Source organism: Apteryx mantelli, chromosome 2 (assembly GCF_036417845.1).
Source record: "Apteryx mantelli isolate bAptMan1 chromosome 2, bAptMan1.hap1, whole genome shotgun sequence".
NCBI classification, from domain to species: Eukaryota; Metazoa; Chordata; class Aves; order Apterygiformes; family Apterygidae; genus Apteryx; species Apteryx mantelli.
Window position 1 is genome coordinate 92,857,851 of NC_089979.1, and position 18,568 is coordinate 92,876,418.

The 18,568-nt window shown below is 37.3% G+C and overlaps 1 protein-coding gene across 4 annotated transcripts in view; it reads left to right on the forward strand.

Annotated features, from left to right (window-relative positions):
* The window catches only part of NFX1 (nuclear transcription factor, X-box binding 1), a 62,395-nt gene that overhangs the window by 299 nt on the left and 43,528 nt on the right, over positions 1-18,568 (forward strand). For all 4 annotated transcript variants that reach the window (XM_067291045.1, XM_067291044.1, XM_067291047.1 and 1 more), the window contains exons 2-5: positions 6,382-7,425; positions 9,189-9,350; positions 13,560-13,637; positions 15,970-16,075. In XM_067291045.1, coding sequence (XP_067147146.1) covers positions 6,382-7,425; positions 9,189-9,350; positions 13,560-13,637; positions 15,970-16,075 — 1,390 coding nt within the window. The remainder of the gene's footprint in view (positions 1-6,381; positions 7,426-9,188; positions 9,351-13,559; positions 13,638-15,969; positions 16,076-18,568) is intronic.

Consider the following 18,568-nt stretch of genomic DNA (forward strand, 5'->3'; position numbering starts at 1 on the left):
GCTCCCGGAAAACTTCGGCTGAGAGAAACGCGCGGGTTTGTAGCGTGTAACGAGCAGACGGGAACGCCGGGGAATACCAAGACTCCGCTGGTTTGGAAAACTCACTGTCCTCTCCCTCCTTCCCCACGGCGCATCTTCGTCAAAGTGCCGCGGGCCGCGCTGCCTGCCCGGCGCTGGAGTGGCCTGCCCCGGGGCCACGGGCTCCTGTAACACTGCGGTGCTTGCGACGCTGGCGTTTAGGAGCGGGAGCCCCGGTGCCTGCTGCCGGAGAGCACTCCCGTCCCCTCCGTGCCCCGCAGGGGACCGGGCAGGGCGTGTGCCGCCTGCCGAGGACGATCCGATCGGGGGCTCGCGGGTGAGGAGGGGCCTGGGTACCCAACCCGGGGTGGAACTGAGCACCACAGGTGGCATAATGGAGATGTTTTGGTTTTCCCTGCTGGTCACTAAGGTGCGGGTAACCTTTGTTTTACTGGGTGCAGCTGCTGAGCGGGAGGTTCCAGCCTCACATCTAATGACTTCTCATGCGTTACAGGCTTTTGGCGATCGAAGAACCCTTATGCAGTTATGTCTTGGGCATGTAACTGGAAATGACACTGTTGCCTGAAGTGGCTCATGATGTTTAGTGTTTTCATGATCTCTCTCTCTGGTTTTTCTTGCAGTCCAGGTTGACTTCTCAGATAATCAATGTCACTTCAGATCCACTCACCGAGCTGATTCATTTCATTGTTTGCATGGCTGTTTCTTGCAGCAAGAGTTCTGGACTTAGGTGGCTTTGGGGGAGGGAAAGAAGAGCTGCAGCTCTACTTTGGGCGGCATTGTCAAGTTTATTCAGATTAAGGATATCATTAAACTATATCCTGTATAGACTTCTCTGTCTCTTCGTCTCTGATCTTGGCAGCCAGGGTGTGAAGAAGGGAAAGTCATTTGAATTCATTTTTGATAGGACAAGAATGGGACCACTGTTGCCTTAGGGGGAAGTACAGTAGCCTGGGACATGGATTGGAGAGTAGAGACTGGTGGTTTCAGGAAAGAGAAGCTGGTGCATGCAGTTGTCTGCTTTGTCTGTTCATCTTCCATGCTGTCAGGCTGTGAGTCAGCTCTGATCCTGAAGCTTTTTATGCAGTGCACATGCCTTGGTATAAAGAACCTTAAATAGGTATGCTGAGCTTTATTGAAAAATTAGTCTGGTTGGTACACCCTTGCTACATCTTGCTTTATAATACACAAGCTAGCACAGGTATCGCCACGTGATGTTAATTATGGATTTTGCTCCTCATTATGGTAATACATAAAATGTTTTGCAGGCCTATCTCTTAGGTTAGTTTGGATCTGTGCTTGTGCAATATTAGGGTTGGAACTAGCTTTTGCCCTGCAACTTCATGGACAGAGCGAGTTTATGATTTTGAGAGCCTCAGCATGAAAGATATTTCTGATCTCAGAGTAGATCATGAAAGCAGTCAAGATCCAAGAATGGCTGTTTCGGACCATTGCAGGCGTGCAGCTTGTCCAGGATATTTTGCTAATAGTGAGTGGTTATTGATACCTAAGAGAAGAATATGAGAAATAAGGCAATTAAAGAATTTTTATTCATCTTGATATACCTTTTCAGATTGCAGCCCAGTGCATCTACAGGGACACCCCAAGGGAGAGGTTATATTTGTATTTAAGGGCTGTTAGTTGACTTTTCTTCCATCGGTTGGTGTAATTGCTTCTAAATGTGGTTATGCTTTTTTTTTTTCTTCCCCCTCCATGGTGACCTTAGTAACTGGGTTCTGTATTTCGCATACAATGCAGCATTGGGTATGATGCATGAAGATATCAGGGAGCTGCTATAAAACAGAGTAGCCTACTGTAAGGGTGATCAGGAAAAGGAGGATTCGTGTTGAATTTAGTCTCCTTATGCCAAATCCATTCTGTAGTAGGTACTTCGTGTTCAGCTGCTGAAGCTACTTCTGGTGAATCTGTATTTCTTATCCATACTTATATTCCTCTGACATTCTCCTGAAATGGGCTGGTTAAAACTTCATGTTCTGTTCAAAATATGGGTGCGCTGGATTTGGACAATAACATAATGATGATTGTTTGTTATTCCTTCTTTAATAACTTCTGGCAAGAGTTGCAGGAAGGGAGCATATCTTTTATTAGATGAGCTGTTACAGTTGGAATAAATAGGCAGGCAGATTGTTTCAGGCCTAAAGAATCAGCAGTGCAACCTGTCTTTGTGCAAAAGAGTGTGACTCCTGTCCAGGAAGAAATCCAACCTTTTGTAAATCTGTGTTGCATGTGAAAATCATAGAAGACTAGAGGTGAATACATATTATAAAAAATGTCCAGAGAAGACACGAGGACTAAGGTTGGTGTTCTGTGAAGAAGAGGTTTATTGCTTCCGATGCCGTGAGAAAGCTTCACAGTTCCATCATGTGCCACTCCTTTGGTGCACTGTAACACATGTACCCTAAGATCTATAGGGAGTGTCTTCCCTGTAGTTAGTGCTTTGCGTTCCACTGATGTGACTGTTTGATGTTTTGATATGTGCAGTGCTAACACAGATGGATTAATGTGTACACACTCTGTACTGTCATCTGTCTTTAGCTGAAAGAATGGGTTATTTGAATGGCTTGAAAACTCAAGACATCTGTCCTGAAATGGAGCCAGCATATAAGCAGAACATACAATGACTGATGATCACCACTAGTGATGCTGCTAAATTTTGAACTACTAATTTTCTTCAAGGTCGCTGTATGTATTTCTGCTTACAAACCATGGTACTACACTTGACTGTAATTTAGGAAGACATAGTTCGATAAATACAACAGGTAGGCAACCACTTTGGTAATTATGGAAGAAATACTGTTTATGAAACCTGTAGATGTGACCCCAGAGTTAGTGAGTAGAGCTTCCCTCTTAATGTGCTAACTTTAAGTGACAGCTAGGTTTTTGAAAATTTCTTTTTGCATTCTTCATCCTTAGATTCAATTCAGTATTTTCCCCCATTCTCATCTCTCCAAAACATTTGAAGATCTTGAAGGGTGGCATTGTTGAGAGATGAACAGCATGTTTTCCTACTGTTGACAACACAGATTGTCCTACAACTTTTTTTTTTCCTTTTTGCCCTGCCCCCCCCTTTCCCCTACCCTTCCTTCTCTCACTCCCTTTTCCAGGAGCTTCATAAAACTGTATATGCCAAATCCATAGAAGAGTGGCCTGATAGCACAGGAGCAATAGGTTTTCCTCATTCTCATGTAACTCAGAAGTAGGATCTCTTCTTATTTCCACTTAGCTGAATTCATTTAAAAAGAGAAGTACCATCTACAACACCTAAGAGACTACCTTGTGGACTCTTATACTAGTTACATTTTTTCTGGGTAGGCTTCTTCATTATAGTTACTTTCTTATGTGTACTTAATCTTCTCACAGGATGGGACAATACAGGATAAAGGCTGACTGCCATCAACTTCAGTTCACATATTCTCTCCTCTGGCTAATTAAAGCACATTGCTTAATAGCTGTGCAAAATCTTACTGAATTTGGCATGCTGAAGCTATTCAAGAATTGTCGCTGAGGCACATGATATCTGTAAGCAGTAGCTTCAGATGTCATAACTGATGTCTTCATAAAAAGAGTTCTTAAGGTGTTATGTGTGATGGCTCTGCTAGCTCCAAAAATAAACTGTATTTTTGAGGTAGAACGTGTACTTATTAAATTGAGACATGTACTTGCTAATTTGCTTTGTATTTTAAAAAGTGTCCTTGTTCAAATGATTTTTCTGAAAGATAGTTCACAGAGACTACATAAGGTCCGCAGTTGGTCCACAGTTGCTGCTAAAGTATAATGTGTAACATTACGGCAGACTGGGCACAAAACCTTGTTAGTGTTTCATATCCTTGGTTTTAATTTATAGTCAAACTCTTAGGAATCTTAAAATCTGAAATGTGGTCATTGTTTCTAAAGGTACTCTGGTTTTCTTTGATTATCACACAGAAATACAGGCTGGAATCCAGCTTTGGAGGTTTCTTTTTTCTTGGAATTTGTGTGTGTACGTGTAAACATGTGAGAGGAATTTTGCTCCAGTGTTAGCTACTGATTATCACACTTGCATGTCTTACATATGTAGTCTGCTGTTTCTTGTCTTGGCAAACAAAAATAATTCAGTTGATAGCATTTATCAGATCTCTGGACTTTTTTTATAATGTAAAAGCTGGCAGTAGAAAGAGAAATCCTATTCATGGAGTCCTACTGAATTATTCATATTTTTGGAGGTGGTTTTAAATGTCTAGGTTCATTGTTTTTCATCTGTTTCATCAAATTTAATACATTAGTTGGAAAGTGCTTTCAAATACATGATTTTTTTTATAGCTGAATGGTTATCAGATTTGTAAAATTGGTTATGCTTTTCTGGAGGCCGTGTTCAAAAGTGAGTTTGACTATGTATTTTATAAAATTAACTTTTTGAAGACAAATCCAGTATGTTCTTATGTCAGTATAAGGGTGTATGTTTTGCTTATCTGCAAAATGTATTTAGTCAAGCTTATTTATTGCATTCAATTGAAAGTCCTCTGCAGAAATTTGTTTATAATCAATGCATTCATTTTACATACCATATTCTCATAACAAAGAAAACAGTAGTTTTAAATAATAATGCCTTTTAGAGGAAAATGGTGTGTTTGTTTTTTTGTTTTTGTTTTTTGGAATAGTGTGCTTATTAAACATTAAGAAGCAATTCAGTTTAACTTGTTATATCTGCCCATCAGGCTTGAAATTTTAGACTCTACAAAAGAAAGTTTAAACCAACTAATAAAATTGGTAGCTTCAAATAAAGTTTATGTATAATTAATTACAAGATTTCATCCTATCTTCAAATCAAACAAGGAGATGGGAAGTTATTTTCTAAGTGTTCTGTACTGAAGAATTTGTTATGTTATAATGTACAATGACTGCACTGTAATTTTGCAGTCCTTTTTGTTAATGATAGAAAATAAACTGGCAAAAAATTAGGACAGAAAACTGAAGATCAGTGTAGCTGTAGAAAGTAAAAAGGACAACTTTATATATTCTGTTCTTTACAGAGGATACCTGTGCAAAGATAAAGGAGAAAGTAGAGTGTTTCTAGGGAAGCTTCTTGAAGTCTGTATTCTTTTCAAATGTGTAAGCCTAATAGATTTTGTCTCTACTGAGGTTTGCAGTATTCTTAATTCATTCCCTGGCTGTTTTGAAGGACCTTTGTATGGTGTTCAGATTACATTGTCTCAAAATTCGATTAGTATTAGAATTTTTAAAAAAGAAAGAAATAGTAAAAAAGGAAAATTTATTTTCTATCTAGTGTAAATTTGAAAAGACAAAAATCAAAATTACTTCAGCTGAATCTGTCTTTAAAAACAAGTATGGATTAGGTTGTGGTTAAGAACATCCTTAAATATAATCTTAAATTTGTAATTTTTAGTTTGCTTAAAGGTTCATTTCCCCAAAGGTAACATATAATTTGGGATGTCTGAGCCACCCTATCCCATGTAGTAATTATGACCATTACTTATTAGTGTTTAAAAAAAAAAAAGCCTCTTGAAAGTAAATGAAATTCTGTGAAAAAGTTTAATGCTTTGAAGTGTTGTGGTTTGTTCTTGCCTTCTTGATTTCCACAGTCTTTATTGGAAAAGAGAAATAATAGATAGTTGAGAGACCCTTGCATAGGCAGCTTTAGCCTCTGCCTCTTCTTGGAAAGTGTCTTTTTGTCTGTAACCTGAGTGCTTGAGTCTCTCTTTGAATTGTCCTGATTCAGGAATATGCTACACTTGCCCTACCATCAAAGAGGTAACCTAAGATGTGAAATCTCATGGAAGTAATTCTTTTTTTACAAGCTTCTTTTTTACAATACTATCTAACATTTAACAGATTTGCTACAGTCCATTAAACTCTCACTGATACCCACCTGATAATTCCTGTTGCAGGCAGTCCCCACTGGCACAATATAATACTGAACTGAGCCAGGTGGGTTTTCTAATGTGCACCTTTTGTCTCTAGAGACTTGGAAATCAGAGAGGGAGACCTCACGTGCAGAAACATGGCTCGTGTTGATGGCGTTGTAACAGAATAATTATGCAAAACTGCCCCGTGTAGTCCCTTTATCATTTAATGTCTATATGTAGAACAGTGTAATCGGAGTGCATGCACATAGCTTGCATTAGCTACTGCCACTCTTTGGAATACTTTGGAAGTACTTTTATAAAACACTATGATTCAATTCTAGTTTCTGGAAACTTTTTTGTAATTGTCTAGTGTGGGATTGATTGAACTTCTGGACCCCTAGGTGTATGGTAATTTTGCTGAAAAAAGTTGTTTACTGTTTAATAGCCTTATACTTGTGTTTTTATTTTTTCAATTTTTTAGGTGCATTGAATTTCAATCCTGATACAGCTGACTTCATTCCGGGAGAAAGACAAGCTTCTGATATAAACTGGGTAAATAAAGATAGGATAGACTCTAATCAGAATAGAAGTGATTTACCATTTGCTAGTCAGTCTTCTGACAGAAGTACAGATTATAAAAGCTCTTCCAAAAAGCAGCCTGGCTTTTGTAATCCAGAAAGTCAGTATGGGAATTGTCAAGACTTTCACCAATTTTTTGGTACCGGTAAAAGTTCAAAGAATCGCAACTTTCAAAGCCAGCGATGGCATAGGTCAAGAAATGATAGCACATGTCCTAGAAATAAGATAAGGCAAACTGCTACTGATGCTACTGCAGGTCCAGGAAATTCAGATAATTCAGTGATACCTGGAAGAAGAGTAGCTCCTAGAGGATACAATGACTTTCTCTCCTCAGAGAGTGACAGAGAAGTATCTAATGCAGATAGCAGAGGAGCAAAGCCAAAGAAAACAAACCTGATGCATGCATCTGGAAGAGGGTTCAAGGAGAAGGGAAAGCAATTACATGAGCGGGAAAAGAGAGTGAGCTCTAAACAAAAGGTTGAGCTGTTCGAAAATGCACCATCTTTGGATCTGACTCAGTCTGACTCTTCGGAATCATCTGTCGGAAAGGCATTCTGTGAGGCACCTGTTGGTAGTGGGGATGAGCAGAAAAGCTACAACTATGTTAACAAAAGATATTCCCGGAAGCCTGTGTGGAATAAGCCACCAATAGAAAAAGAGTATCAGAAAAGACATGATTCTCACCGCAGTAAAAATACAAAAGTAGGTAAGAAGTCTTCTCTTGCATATACTTCAAAAGATAAAAATGAGAGGAAAAAAGAACTCTCTGTTCACAAAAGTGATGAAACCTCAACCAGTGAAACCAGGCACCAGTTGTCTGACTCTGTCAGATGTAATGGAAGAAAGTTCCTGCTGAAGGAGGATCAGGCACCTTCCCTTCATTTCAGCTGGACCCAGTACTGGAAAAAGCAAAGCAATGTACCAAAAAACAAAGAAACTCATACAGGTAAGCTTCCTGGACTGTCTTGTATTCCACTATTAAAGATAAGATCTTGAATAATTTAAACTGCCTGCACATTTGACTAGGTGAAGATGCTTGTTATTTCACAATCGATCAATATCAGTTTCGGGAGACAGAATTAAATGTAAATATGTGTGTTTTGAATGGGAAGGTGTTCTTTAAGGTTGTTACAGAAGGATTCCTGTTCTCTCTCATTCTCTCTCTCTCTTTTTTAAATTTTTTTTAGGGGTTTATGGGGGTGGGGGGAAGGGTATGGTGTGGTTTTTGTTTTGTTTTTTGTGGGTGGGTTTTTTTTTTTGGTTGTTGTCATCACTACCAAACTGCAAATGATGGTCTGGTCGGGCACCATGTTAAAACATGTACCTTTGGTGTGTGTGGGGGGAGGGTAAAATTAAAACGTTTTGAACAGTGATGCTTGAAAGGGACAATCCTAAAATTTGCAAAGAAAGTTTTCTAATGTTTTATGTAAAAGTAGGAAAAATGCCAGAGAGAGGAACTGCATTCTGTTTCCAGCTGGATTTTTTGCAATCTCTTTGCAACAGTAGTACCAAAAGCTAATTAGAAATACAAAAAGCCTCTGGATACTATTTTTGGAAGTTCAGAATAGTAAAATGTGTCATTGATAGTGAAAAGCAGACCCCAGGTTTTGCGGAGTTAATTTAGTGCCAACTCATCATTAGAGCCTTAAAACAGGAAATGGAAATCAGCTGAATTTCTTCAATGTCACAGCACTGTTTTCTCTTTCTCCAGAAATTGTTTAACCTGCATAGCATATTTTTATTGTTTTAGAAAGAAGAGCTTAAGTGTGCACTGAGAAAATAGTCTCATATTATCCATAGCACCTAGGAGAAGGAATCTTATTTTCTTTCAGAGGCAATACTTGAGGAGAGAGATTTTGCATTCCTTTGTCCCTTTCCAATTGAGCAAACTGAAAAATTTATTTAGCTTACTTAATACAAAGCATCTCAGCTTGGTCTCTTGCTGCCCAGAATGACAGACCTGAGTAGACTAGTCTGTGTTATTTTAACTGTAATATTGAATCTTTTGAAGATTTTGCTTCTAAACATCTTTCAGAGCTGAGGAAGTAAGAATGAGGAAGTATAAGTCACTTCCACCTGGATTATGGAAACCAGCCCCTCTTAAAACAGCTATTTTAAGAGTGGAATTACTGGGAAGCAATAGCCAAGCACAGGGCCTTTTGAGCCAAATGAAAGAATATGAAAAAGTTCTTAGAAAATAAAGGAAAAAGGCCTCCAAATGAAACAGGAAACAGCCTGAAAACATAATTAGATGTGCAAATGCAAGAAGGGCATTACCCATTAATATTTTCTATGTGATCTTCCAGTAATACTCAAGGATGGGAATTAAGTTTAGTTTTGACTGAGATTTCTATACTTGTTAAGAGCTTTAAACTCTTTACTGTAAACTTTATACAAACCTAAGTTTCCCATGTAAAGTGGTGACCGAAATCTCAAACTTCTGCCGAACTTAAAGCTATTACTATTTTATAAGATCAAAATGATTGCTATGCTACAACTGCAATTGTTGTTGCCACTTTTATGTGAATATCATACAAATACATACAAAATACCAAACTAGAATCCTCCAGGAGTAAACTAATACCTTGGTTACAGTCAGGCTGGAAAAATAAATTCTGCTATAATGCAAATGAAATTCTGGAATTTTGTTTGAATATTATTTTTCAGCTAGCAGATGTTTTATGCATAAGTAATACATATTATTTGCAGGGTCCTTGATTGAGCAGCTGACCACAGAGAAGTATGAATGTATGGTATGTTGTGAGGTGGTCCGAATAGTAGCACCAGTGTGGAGTTGCCAGAATTGTTACCACGTATTCCACCTGAATTGCATTAAGAAGTGGGCAAGATCACCAGCTTCACAAGCTGAAGGTTGGTTTGTGTGTGTTCACTCACTTGCGCATGCGCTCTCTTGCACTCTCATATAGTAGAATGTTTTTCGTGTGTTTCTTATTTTGGAAAGCTAGTTCTAAATATTGCTTGATTATGGTAACCAGTAAGCTGTGAATAAAGCAAGTTTTGAAGCAAATAGGGTGTTTCAGGTTTTTCTTGACACTAAATATATGACACTTCTACCCTTTTATATGCTTGTATACATATAATGCTTTTGATACTTGCCAGTATTCTGACTAAACTAATTTCCAGGCTTGGATGCATAAATATAAGATCATTCAGTGAAATCAGTGCATCAAGGTGCAGAGCTCTTTGGCTGCACACGCCAAGAAATGTCTCATCCTCTGTTTGACTAATCAGCCAAGCATGGATGAGAGAAGCAACACTCCAACTATTAGTTGTCTGCTTTTGTACAATCACTTCTTAGTTCCCTTCTGAGGTAAGGTACTCCTGAAATCCTTCACTAATGCCGTGCAGTGAAATGAAGTCCAAAGAAAGCAAAAAGCTTCTACGGCTATCATTAGTTCAAGCTAGTTTGGATTCTTTATATTATGCCCCTTTTTGAAACTGTAGCATCACTGCATTCTGCCATGAGAATGTTTTGGTGTAAATTAAGGCTAAATTGCAGCCTTTCTGTGCTTTGTTCTGTTGCATAATGTAGATATGCTCTGAAGACACTAATGTTCTTCTTATTGTAGTGTTAATTTTTCTGTACCCTGCCACTTTAGATATTACCATTCTTCTTTTGTCTGTCTCTGGGCAGACCAAAAAATATGTATCAATAGTCTGTCAGCTACTTTGGTTAATCCTCAAAATGGCAAAAGTAGGAATGTTTGAGAGACCTTCTTACAGAAGGGATTGGTGAAGTGCAAAGTTCTGGGACTTCACAAGGTGCTTAGGCAGCATGGATTTCATAAGATGCTTAGACTTCTGGAGACAGCTGGTAGTCATGCTTCATACTGACAGTAGAAAGGAAGTTATGAATATCAGCCTATCTTTGATAGTCCTTGATATGAAACACAAGGATACCAGAATATTTAAGAAGGGAACAGATTTGGGGGTATGGTTATATGTGATCCTAAGCCAAACTGAGAGTGTTTGCTAAGAACCTGTATCTCCTAGCAGGTTTTCTGTTGCTTTCTTTGCAGCTCATTTAGCACCCTTAACCATCTTATCGTATGATCAGAAGAGCATGATCAGCTCCCCGAACCATCTTATAGCATGATCAGAAGCACATCTGCTTGTGCGAGGGAGGTTTTGCTTGTCTGTTGGTCAGTGGCCTTGGATATTTGAATCTTGACAGCTTTTCAAATGAACGTATCTTTTGGTCGTTTGCTTTTCTTGTAAGAATTTGTGGAGCAAATATGTTACTGGATCCTGTATATGAAAGAACTGAACTGAAAAATTCAAATTAAGGGTGGTGGCTTTAGTAAAATTGAATCCATAGCTCCAGTAAGGACACTGATGTATATTTCTTGACCTACAAGACACATCTTGATTAGGACTTCTATTTCAGAGTCTGTTTGTTTCATGGTAGGCTGTTTCCAGTGTAGGTTCTACTTTGTAGGCTTTATGTAACATAAAGGGTAATCACTAGAATTCCAGCTGTAATTATTGTCGACCAGAAGAGAAATAGGGCGCTGTAATCCACCTAAGTCAACAATTTGGCTAATAACTGGTGTTTTTCTGAAAGATGTTTACTTTAAATCTGCTTGGTTCTGCAAATGTATAATGAATTCCAGGAAATCTCATCTAAACTCAGCACCCAAACTTTGTAGTTGCTACATTTGGCTTCCATCCTGTTGAGCATCTTTCATTGACAGGATTAGTTTGTGTTCAGTCTCTTAGGTTTTCAAAGCAACTGATTGCTTCAGTGAGAATATCCCTCAATTTGGGACGTTATGGCAGCTTGTATTTCTGTGATGCACAATAGGAATTGAAAGTGCAGAGTATGCATACATCATTTCTCACAATTTATTTTTTTTACAGCCTAATGAATTGTAGGCTATCTGTGAGAAATTGGTCCTGCATCCTCCTTGGATGAAACTATACAACATCATTGTTGGGTTATCTTTTTAACTTTGCTCCATCTTCCTAATCAATAGTAATGGACAACTCTGTTCTCGGGGACTCAATGTTCATATTTCCACAATATAGGCCTACAGTGGCCTCTGACATAGAGACTGCATGTTCAGTCTGTATTAGAGATGTCCTAGTGCTCTAGGAGGGCCTCTGCTAGGCATGACTTTACAATCATGTAGAAAGATTTTTTTATTTTTTTTTCTGTAAGAAAGAAGATAATTTTCTCCTTAACAAGCATTCTTCCTAACATTTTAAATTACCTCTTGGAGAAATGTGACCTTTAGATGTAGCTCAGCTAAGGTCAATCTGTCACCAATACCTGTATTGAACTCAGTATTTTCCTTGTTCACTTACCATGACAAAGGGGAAGATTAAGTGTCTTAACCTCTTCTTCCCCCTATCCCTTTTAAAAACTAACAGGACCTTTTAGAAATGGTAACACGAAACTGCCTGTGTTGATTCTAGGGCAGTCTATTACCGTTCAAATGACTAAGATCTTTCATTTGGAGTTTTCTGTGTACCTAGTGTTGTACAGATGTTGAAACTTCCTGCCATCCTGTTACCTTTGGGAACGTAGCCTTTTAACATTCACCCTTTATTCCAGCAGATGTTTTTGGATCCTTCTTTATGTAATCACCTGTGACGTGAATATTCATCTAGGCAAGCATGTAAAGAAGAAAGATTGCATGTTTGAAACTTCTCTTAAAGATCTCTAGTCTGCAGGTGTATATTCCCAGCTTTTCCTACTCAAAGCTCTTTTAAGTCCCTTAATCTATTAGGATTCTGGGCACTGAGGAGGTTGTTCACTATGCCTTTATGACAACAGGTATGCAATAGGAAGGGACAGAGTCTGAGGGTGCCGTCACAAATAACGATTTTATGGCTGAAAGTTCTAGGAATAGGGCTAGCTGCAATATGAAAGCGTGTGGAAAATATTTGGGGGAATACTTACAAGTAAGGAATCTTTTATCCCAGTGGGATAAAACTGGGATAAAACCTAAGCAGTTGCTTATTGACAATGTCATGCCTGTTTTTTGAGTTTAGTTGAACAAGTAGAATGATTTTACTTTCAGGAGCTTTCATACATTCAAGCAGCTTTTCTTTGTGTTAAGGAATTTAGAGTTTATATATGGATGATTATGTCTAAACTCAAGTCCTCTTCAGTAATTGTTTTATGGACTATAGTCCCTCATCTAGCTTGATCCATGATCTCTTTTCTGAAACACACACCTTTGCATATGGTAATGTTAAAACATGTTCCGATTGCATGGCAGATACTAAGTGACATATCCCCATGTATTGATGCCTTTTTCCCATTGTATACCACTGCAGCAATCTCGTTTCATCTGTTTATAGATTTTTTTTTTTTTTAAGATAACCAACTTTAAAATAAACTATAAAATCAGGCTCAAATTTTGAGCCTCCAGTACGCTCTTCTGTGTGCTTAATAGCCTTTTGGCAAGACAAGGAACTGGGCTAATAGCAACAGGTAGGATTAAGGAAGACGGCTTACATTGTGGGCAGGTAGAAGATGATGAGGCTTGTTTACAAATGTACACCTCACCTAAACTGGCAGTGGGCCTACACCTTCCTGAAATACAGAAGCAAGAAAATTACTATCTTATTAAACACCAGCTTCAAGAATAGTGTCATTGTCAATAGCTAGGTATAGTCAGCTTTTAAGTAAGTTAAAAAAGATTATTCTGATTTATGTAGCACTAATTTATTCCAGACATGAAGGAATACTAAATTGGTCTTGTACAGGACATTTAAACTCATATCATGAGAGGATGACAAAAATTATAGGTGATGCTTAAGACTGGAAAATTTTTCTCACCAATTCCCCATGTTTTAACACTTCCCCCTCCCCATATTTTTAGATATGAGGACGATCTATATTCTGTAAAATAGAATGTCGTCTTATAGTGGTGTATGTGATAACATAAGCCTTGTCTTTATAATGGGGTGCATAATAATGCAGAATTTCTGAAATTTGTCCTTGCCTTTATATGAAGTGACATGATGAAAGCATTTATTCTAGGGTCCCAAATCGGCTCCTTTAATTACTTTAAGTAATTTCTATCTTTACTTTTAACTTATCTACAGATGGTAATAGTGGTTGGAGATGTCCAGCTTGTCAGAATGCTTCTACGCAAGTTCCTACAACTTACACTTGTTTCTGTGGTGAGTTTCTTGCTGCTTTTTACAAACACGAACAATTCTGTCCTTTTGATTCTTTGAGTTCCAGTATTGTTACTTTTTTTCCTACATCCCTGAAATGTGTGCTTATTAAAACTTCACTGACATTGAAGGCTGTTGCACAGAGTCACTCCCATTTTTGTTGCTTAAAACATCAAAAAAGTGAAATCATAAATCATGAATGTTTGCACAGCATTAAATAAAAAATACTCACTAGAATTTAGCTGCTAGCCTAAAAACTTTTCTTTTGTAGAAGGATTGAAATAATCTTTATCTGTTATGTCTTCCGTTGTGGCAAGGTGCGCTAAAATAATATACAATTCAAGCATACAACTGATATTATTGTAAGAAGGTAAGTGTGAATAAATAAGCTTTTTGATTGATTTAGCATTTTTGTCGTTTATATTGATCAGGGACAGGTACAAGTTAAATAGGAAAGAGTGTTAAACCCACTCAGACTATGTGGAGATAGGCATAATAAAAGAAGTAAGTTAGGTTGCTATAACGTTCACTAAGCAATATGTATATCCCAAAAAAAGGGAAAAATGAATCATGTTACTTATATGCATATATGTGAATAAATTACAATTAATGTTGGGTTTTACTTCAGAAATTTCTGTTGATTTCGCTTAGCTGGCACTTCTTTAAGTCTGTCTGTCACAGGAAATTTCACCCTGCTTCCTACAAACAATATATTCTGGAAGTGAGCTAGGAACTGGGAATCTGTGATCTTCCCCTAAAGAAAGTAGGCTTTTGCTGTATTGGGTAGCAATTTTATCTAAAGTTTTCTTTATCTAAATAGTGCAGTGAGTCAGTGAAGAACAATGCAATGCAGGTAAGACATTTAGAGTTCATGTATGACAAGAGTATGAGTTGTGTGAAATTGTATGAGCGTATGGATAACAAATCAGGGAGAATGAATATTTTGATTCCAAATGAAAATTGTACTTTTAAGATAGATTATCGATCTGCTAAGCAAATAGGGAAGAAATTCTGCCTAGACTTAGAGACTGTTTTACAGTTTGGGGTGATCTACAGTAGGAACCACAGGATGTCCACAAAGTCAATATTAGCAGAGCACCATGATGGAACAGGAGTCTTTAATCTTCTGTAGATAATTTTACATTAGCTATAGGGCATTTGGATGTTACCAGTTGCTAATGGAAAGCTGTCTTGTATTTGTTGCCATAAGTATTTGTTGAGTGTGGTCAAGTGTCGCTTTTTTCATCTTTGCATGGGGAAATTTCTGGCTTTTTTTTTTCTGAATTTTCTAACTTTCAAGACTTTCCTGGGCATATATTACTAGTTTAACTGAAGCTCAGGTGAATAAATGCTATCTATGGTGTTTTTTCAACTTTTCCTGACTTACAACTTAAAAAACAACTAAGGAATACTAAAAGTTAAAATGATACAACTGTATCATTACATATACATTTTCTTGCTGTTCTTAAGGTTGGAACTCAAATTTGTAGCATTTGGTCGATTGCTTCATTGTTAATTTAATCCCCCTCTTGCAGAGAGCCAGATTAGGTTTGTTTGTGTAATAAAACGTGGTAATTAACTGTCACCCTGATGATCACCTCACGCACAATGTGCTATGAGATTTGCTAAAAGTATGTAAGATTAATTAAAATATGGCTTCAGTGTTTTTCTGAAATACTCCTGGAATCATGGTACTTCTTGTTTAACTGCATGTTATAGATGAGATTAGTTACTGGATTTATGATTTCTTGTTCAGGACTTCCTGCTGCCTTCATCAAAATGTCAAAAATTGATGTTTAGATTTATGCAGAGTCTGTTTCTTTTTAGAAAAGTGATTTTTACAATTTACACAATCTCTTCCTTCTGCCCCCATCACCTTACATGCTAGATCTTACTGGGAATATTGCCTTTTTCTCTGTGTTGAGGCAGCAAGGACTTTGCACCCTTTAATTTTCTTACTGAATATGAAGCCTGACCAACTAAAGGAGAGTTTTCATTTTCTTATATTTTATCAGATAAATTTAATGTCAAATACCAGTCACCGAAATGCCCACTGAGAGCATAAAAGGAAAGAATCCTCTGGAGTTTGATATTCCAATTTTAATTTGCAGGACTAATGGAATATACTTTTAAAGATGTAAAGTGATGGGTATATGTCACCAATGAAAGATGAAGAAAAACATAAGTATTTCATGTGTTTTTTGTTTGTTTGTTTTTCAAAGCATACTACTGTCAGTATTGAGAATACAACTTTTTTTGTGTGGTGTGATGTTTTTCTAAAATTCAATACCGTACTGAAGTCAATAAATATGGTTTTGCCTCTGACGTGTTTTAGGCAAGGTACACAATCCTGAATGGAATAGAAATGAAATTCCACATAGCTGTGGAGAACTTTGTGGAAAGAAGAGACAGTGTTTGGACTGTCCACATCTTTGTAACATGTAAGTAAACGTGTCATGTAAACGTCTTGAAATGATCTACAGAACACTTTGGAAAATTACATTTGGATGTCCTTCGACTATAGGATATGCTTATACATATATCTGGTTTATAGTTCAACTGAAGCCTGGAAGAAATGCAGGCTTTCTGTTTGTGTTTGTATGCGTAACATGAGTTCTTATCAGAGCATAGACAGGAGGTCAGCTAAAATAGTTGTAGTATCTTTTCCATCATAAAAACTGAACCAGTTGCATAACTTGGTTTCAAGAACTTTTGCTGAAGTCAAGAAATAAGAGTGTATAGAAGTCATCTAAATGCATACCCAGTGCTCTGACAGACATTTTAGCTTCTTCTTTTCATGTAACAGCATATGGATGTCTTAAATTAAGAGCAGTGGTACTGGGTTAGACTGAGGCGCTTGTTTACTCCTATCCTTTGCTTCTTATTTTCCTTCTCTTCTGTTTGCTTGACTTTTCAGTCTTGCATATGGATATAAATTTATTTATTTATTTTTGTATTCTGTGTTTTCCTAATTTGAATTTGTCTTAATGTAAATGACATTGATTGTGTTAATTTCCTTTCCATGCTGTAGTTCTTGTGCTTTTTCTTCTCATTGTATTATGCTTGTTTGTATTATGCTTGTTCAGGTTTAGGACCCGTCCGGCTGTAGGAAGCATTTCATTGTGCCATTGACAAAGTTTAGTTACGGCTTGTGTAAGTGCGGCACTAACTCATTCTGGTGAAAATGAGGGAGGTTAATTTACTCTCTTCTAGTAATAGATCTTTAACTAATATTCACTTGGCTTTATTGAGATGTGTTAGAGACCATTTATATAAACAGCTTTATTGGCAGATCTGAGGAAGAGACAAGCAGCTGTTTGAAAGAAGTGTGCTTGCTCAGTCAGTGAGCAAATGCTCAGGCTCTCACTTGCATAAGCTATGGTGTGCATAGCTCTTTACCAAGCAAGTTCTCTTCAAGTTTTTTAATTCTAATTAATTAATTTTGATTAATTTTAAATTAATTTCACTCTGTAGGGTTCTATATTGAAGAAATACCTGTTTTAACCTTCATGAAAATGTTCCCAATAATAAACTTCACACCAAACTTAAACTTCTTTTAAGAGCTTAATTGTCTGTTAAGACTCTGAAGTTCTCCCTGCCAACTGAAATTATGCCAGGCCTTGACAGCATTTGAGAGAGCTCTTGCAAAGGCAATGAATGAAACTCTCTCTCTAGTAGTTTAGTGTCTGCTACTTCTTTCATAGATCTTTGGTGCTGTAGTCTTCTCCACAGCAGTTGCTGGAAATCCCTTTGGGCAGTCTTACAATATCTAGTATTTTCACTGCCAGGCAAAGTTTAATTTTTCCAATGTCCAGCTGTATCTATCATCACAACAACCTTTCTTGTATGCCAGTTCTCTAGCAGCAGCAATGGCTGGTAAAAGAAATCTATGCTAATGACAGATAATTGAGCTTCAGTGAAAATAAAACTATATAATGAACAGAAGCTAATATTGAAGTCTTCATCTTCTTCCTTTTTTGTATTTAGTTTGTAACACTGTTAAGTCATTTAACTGTTGTTTTTTTTTCTGGCCTAGTCCCTTAAAACAGACCGAAACTGTAAGGTATCACCTATCTTTATCATCTAACGAGAGTTTTCTGCAATTTTTCTGTGTGTGTATGTGTGCGCGCATGCTATCTTAACTATTGTATTGTCTATCTAAGTCCTGGAAGCGTAGCCATACCATAGCTTCTGCATAAAAAGATCATGTCAGAGCTTTTTACTAAACGAGAAGTGTGTGAGTGCATATATCTGGAGGGATACATAAAGGACACTCCTTTTTAAAATGCAAGTTTGGTTTCAAAGGCCTGGTTTGGGCATTTGGCAGATTTCTTCTGTTTGTTATAATGACGCAAGTTTATTTAAAACTGTCTCAGAAAGGCATGTTATCAAAACTTGCAGATGTCTGTGAATTAACTGTGTGATACTTCACTAACAGTATGTCAGAAGAAAGTTTGCTATAAAACTGCAGTCTCTTGCAGATATTTAAGATTTAAAAGTAGCTATGGTCGGTATAAGTTGCTGCTAAGTTTGGTATGGTATCATCAGAAAGTGTGTCAAGACTGTACTCGCTTAGGCAAGATCTAAAATGATAATGTTAACATTGTTTGAATATGGCAATGTTGAGGAAAATAGTATGCCAGGTAGAAAACTTAGTGTGACAAGATTTCTAAAAGTTTTATCTTTCCCCTTCCTTCTCCAATTTATGACCTAGATCATAGCTAATATTTTGAGCTGATACTTGCTTCTAATCAAATTCTTTAGTTTGTGATCTGGTTTCAAGCCTTTAGGTTCTACATGCGTCTTTGGGAATTGAAGTCAAGACAGTAAAATCTATAGCACTGTGGAACTATGTCCTTCATACAAGAGTTTTTTTCTGTTGCAAAAGATATTGGTTAATTCTCACTAAGGGTGGAGCCCCATGACACAGTTTT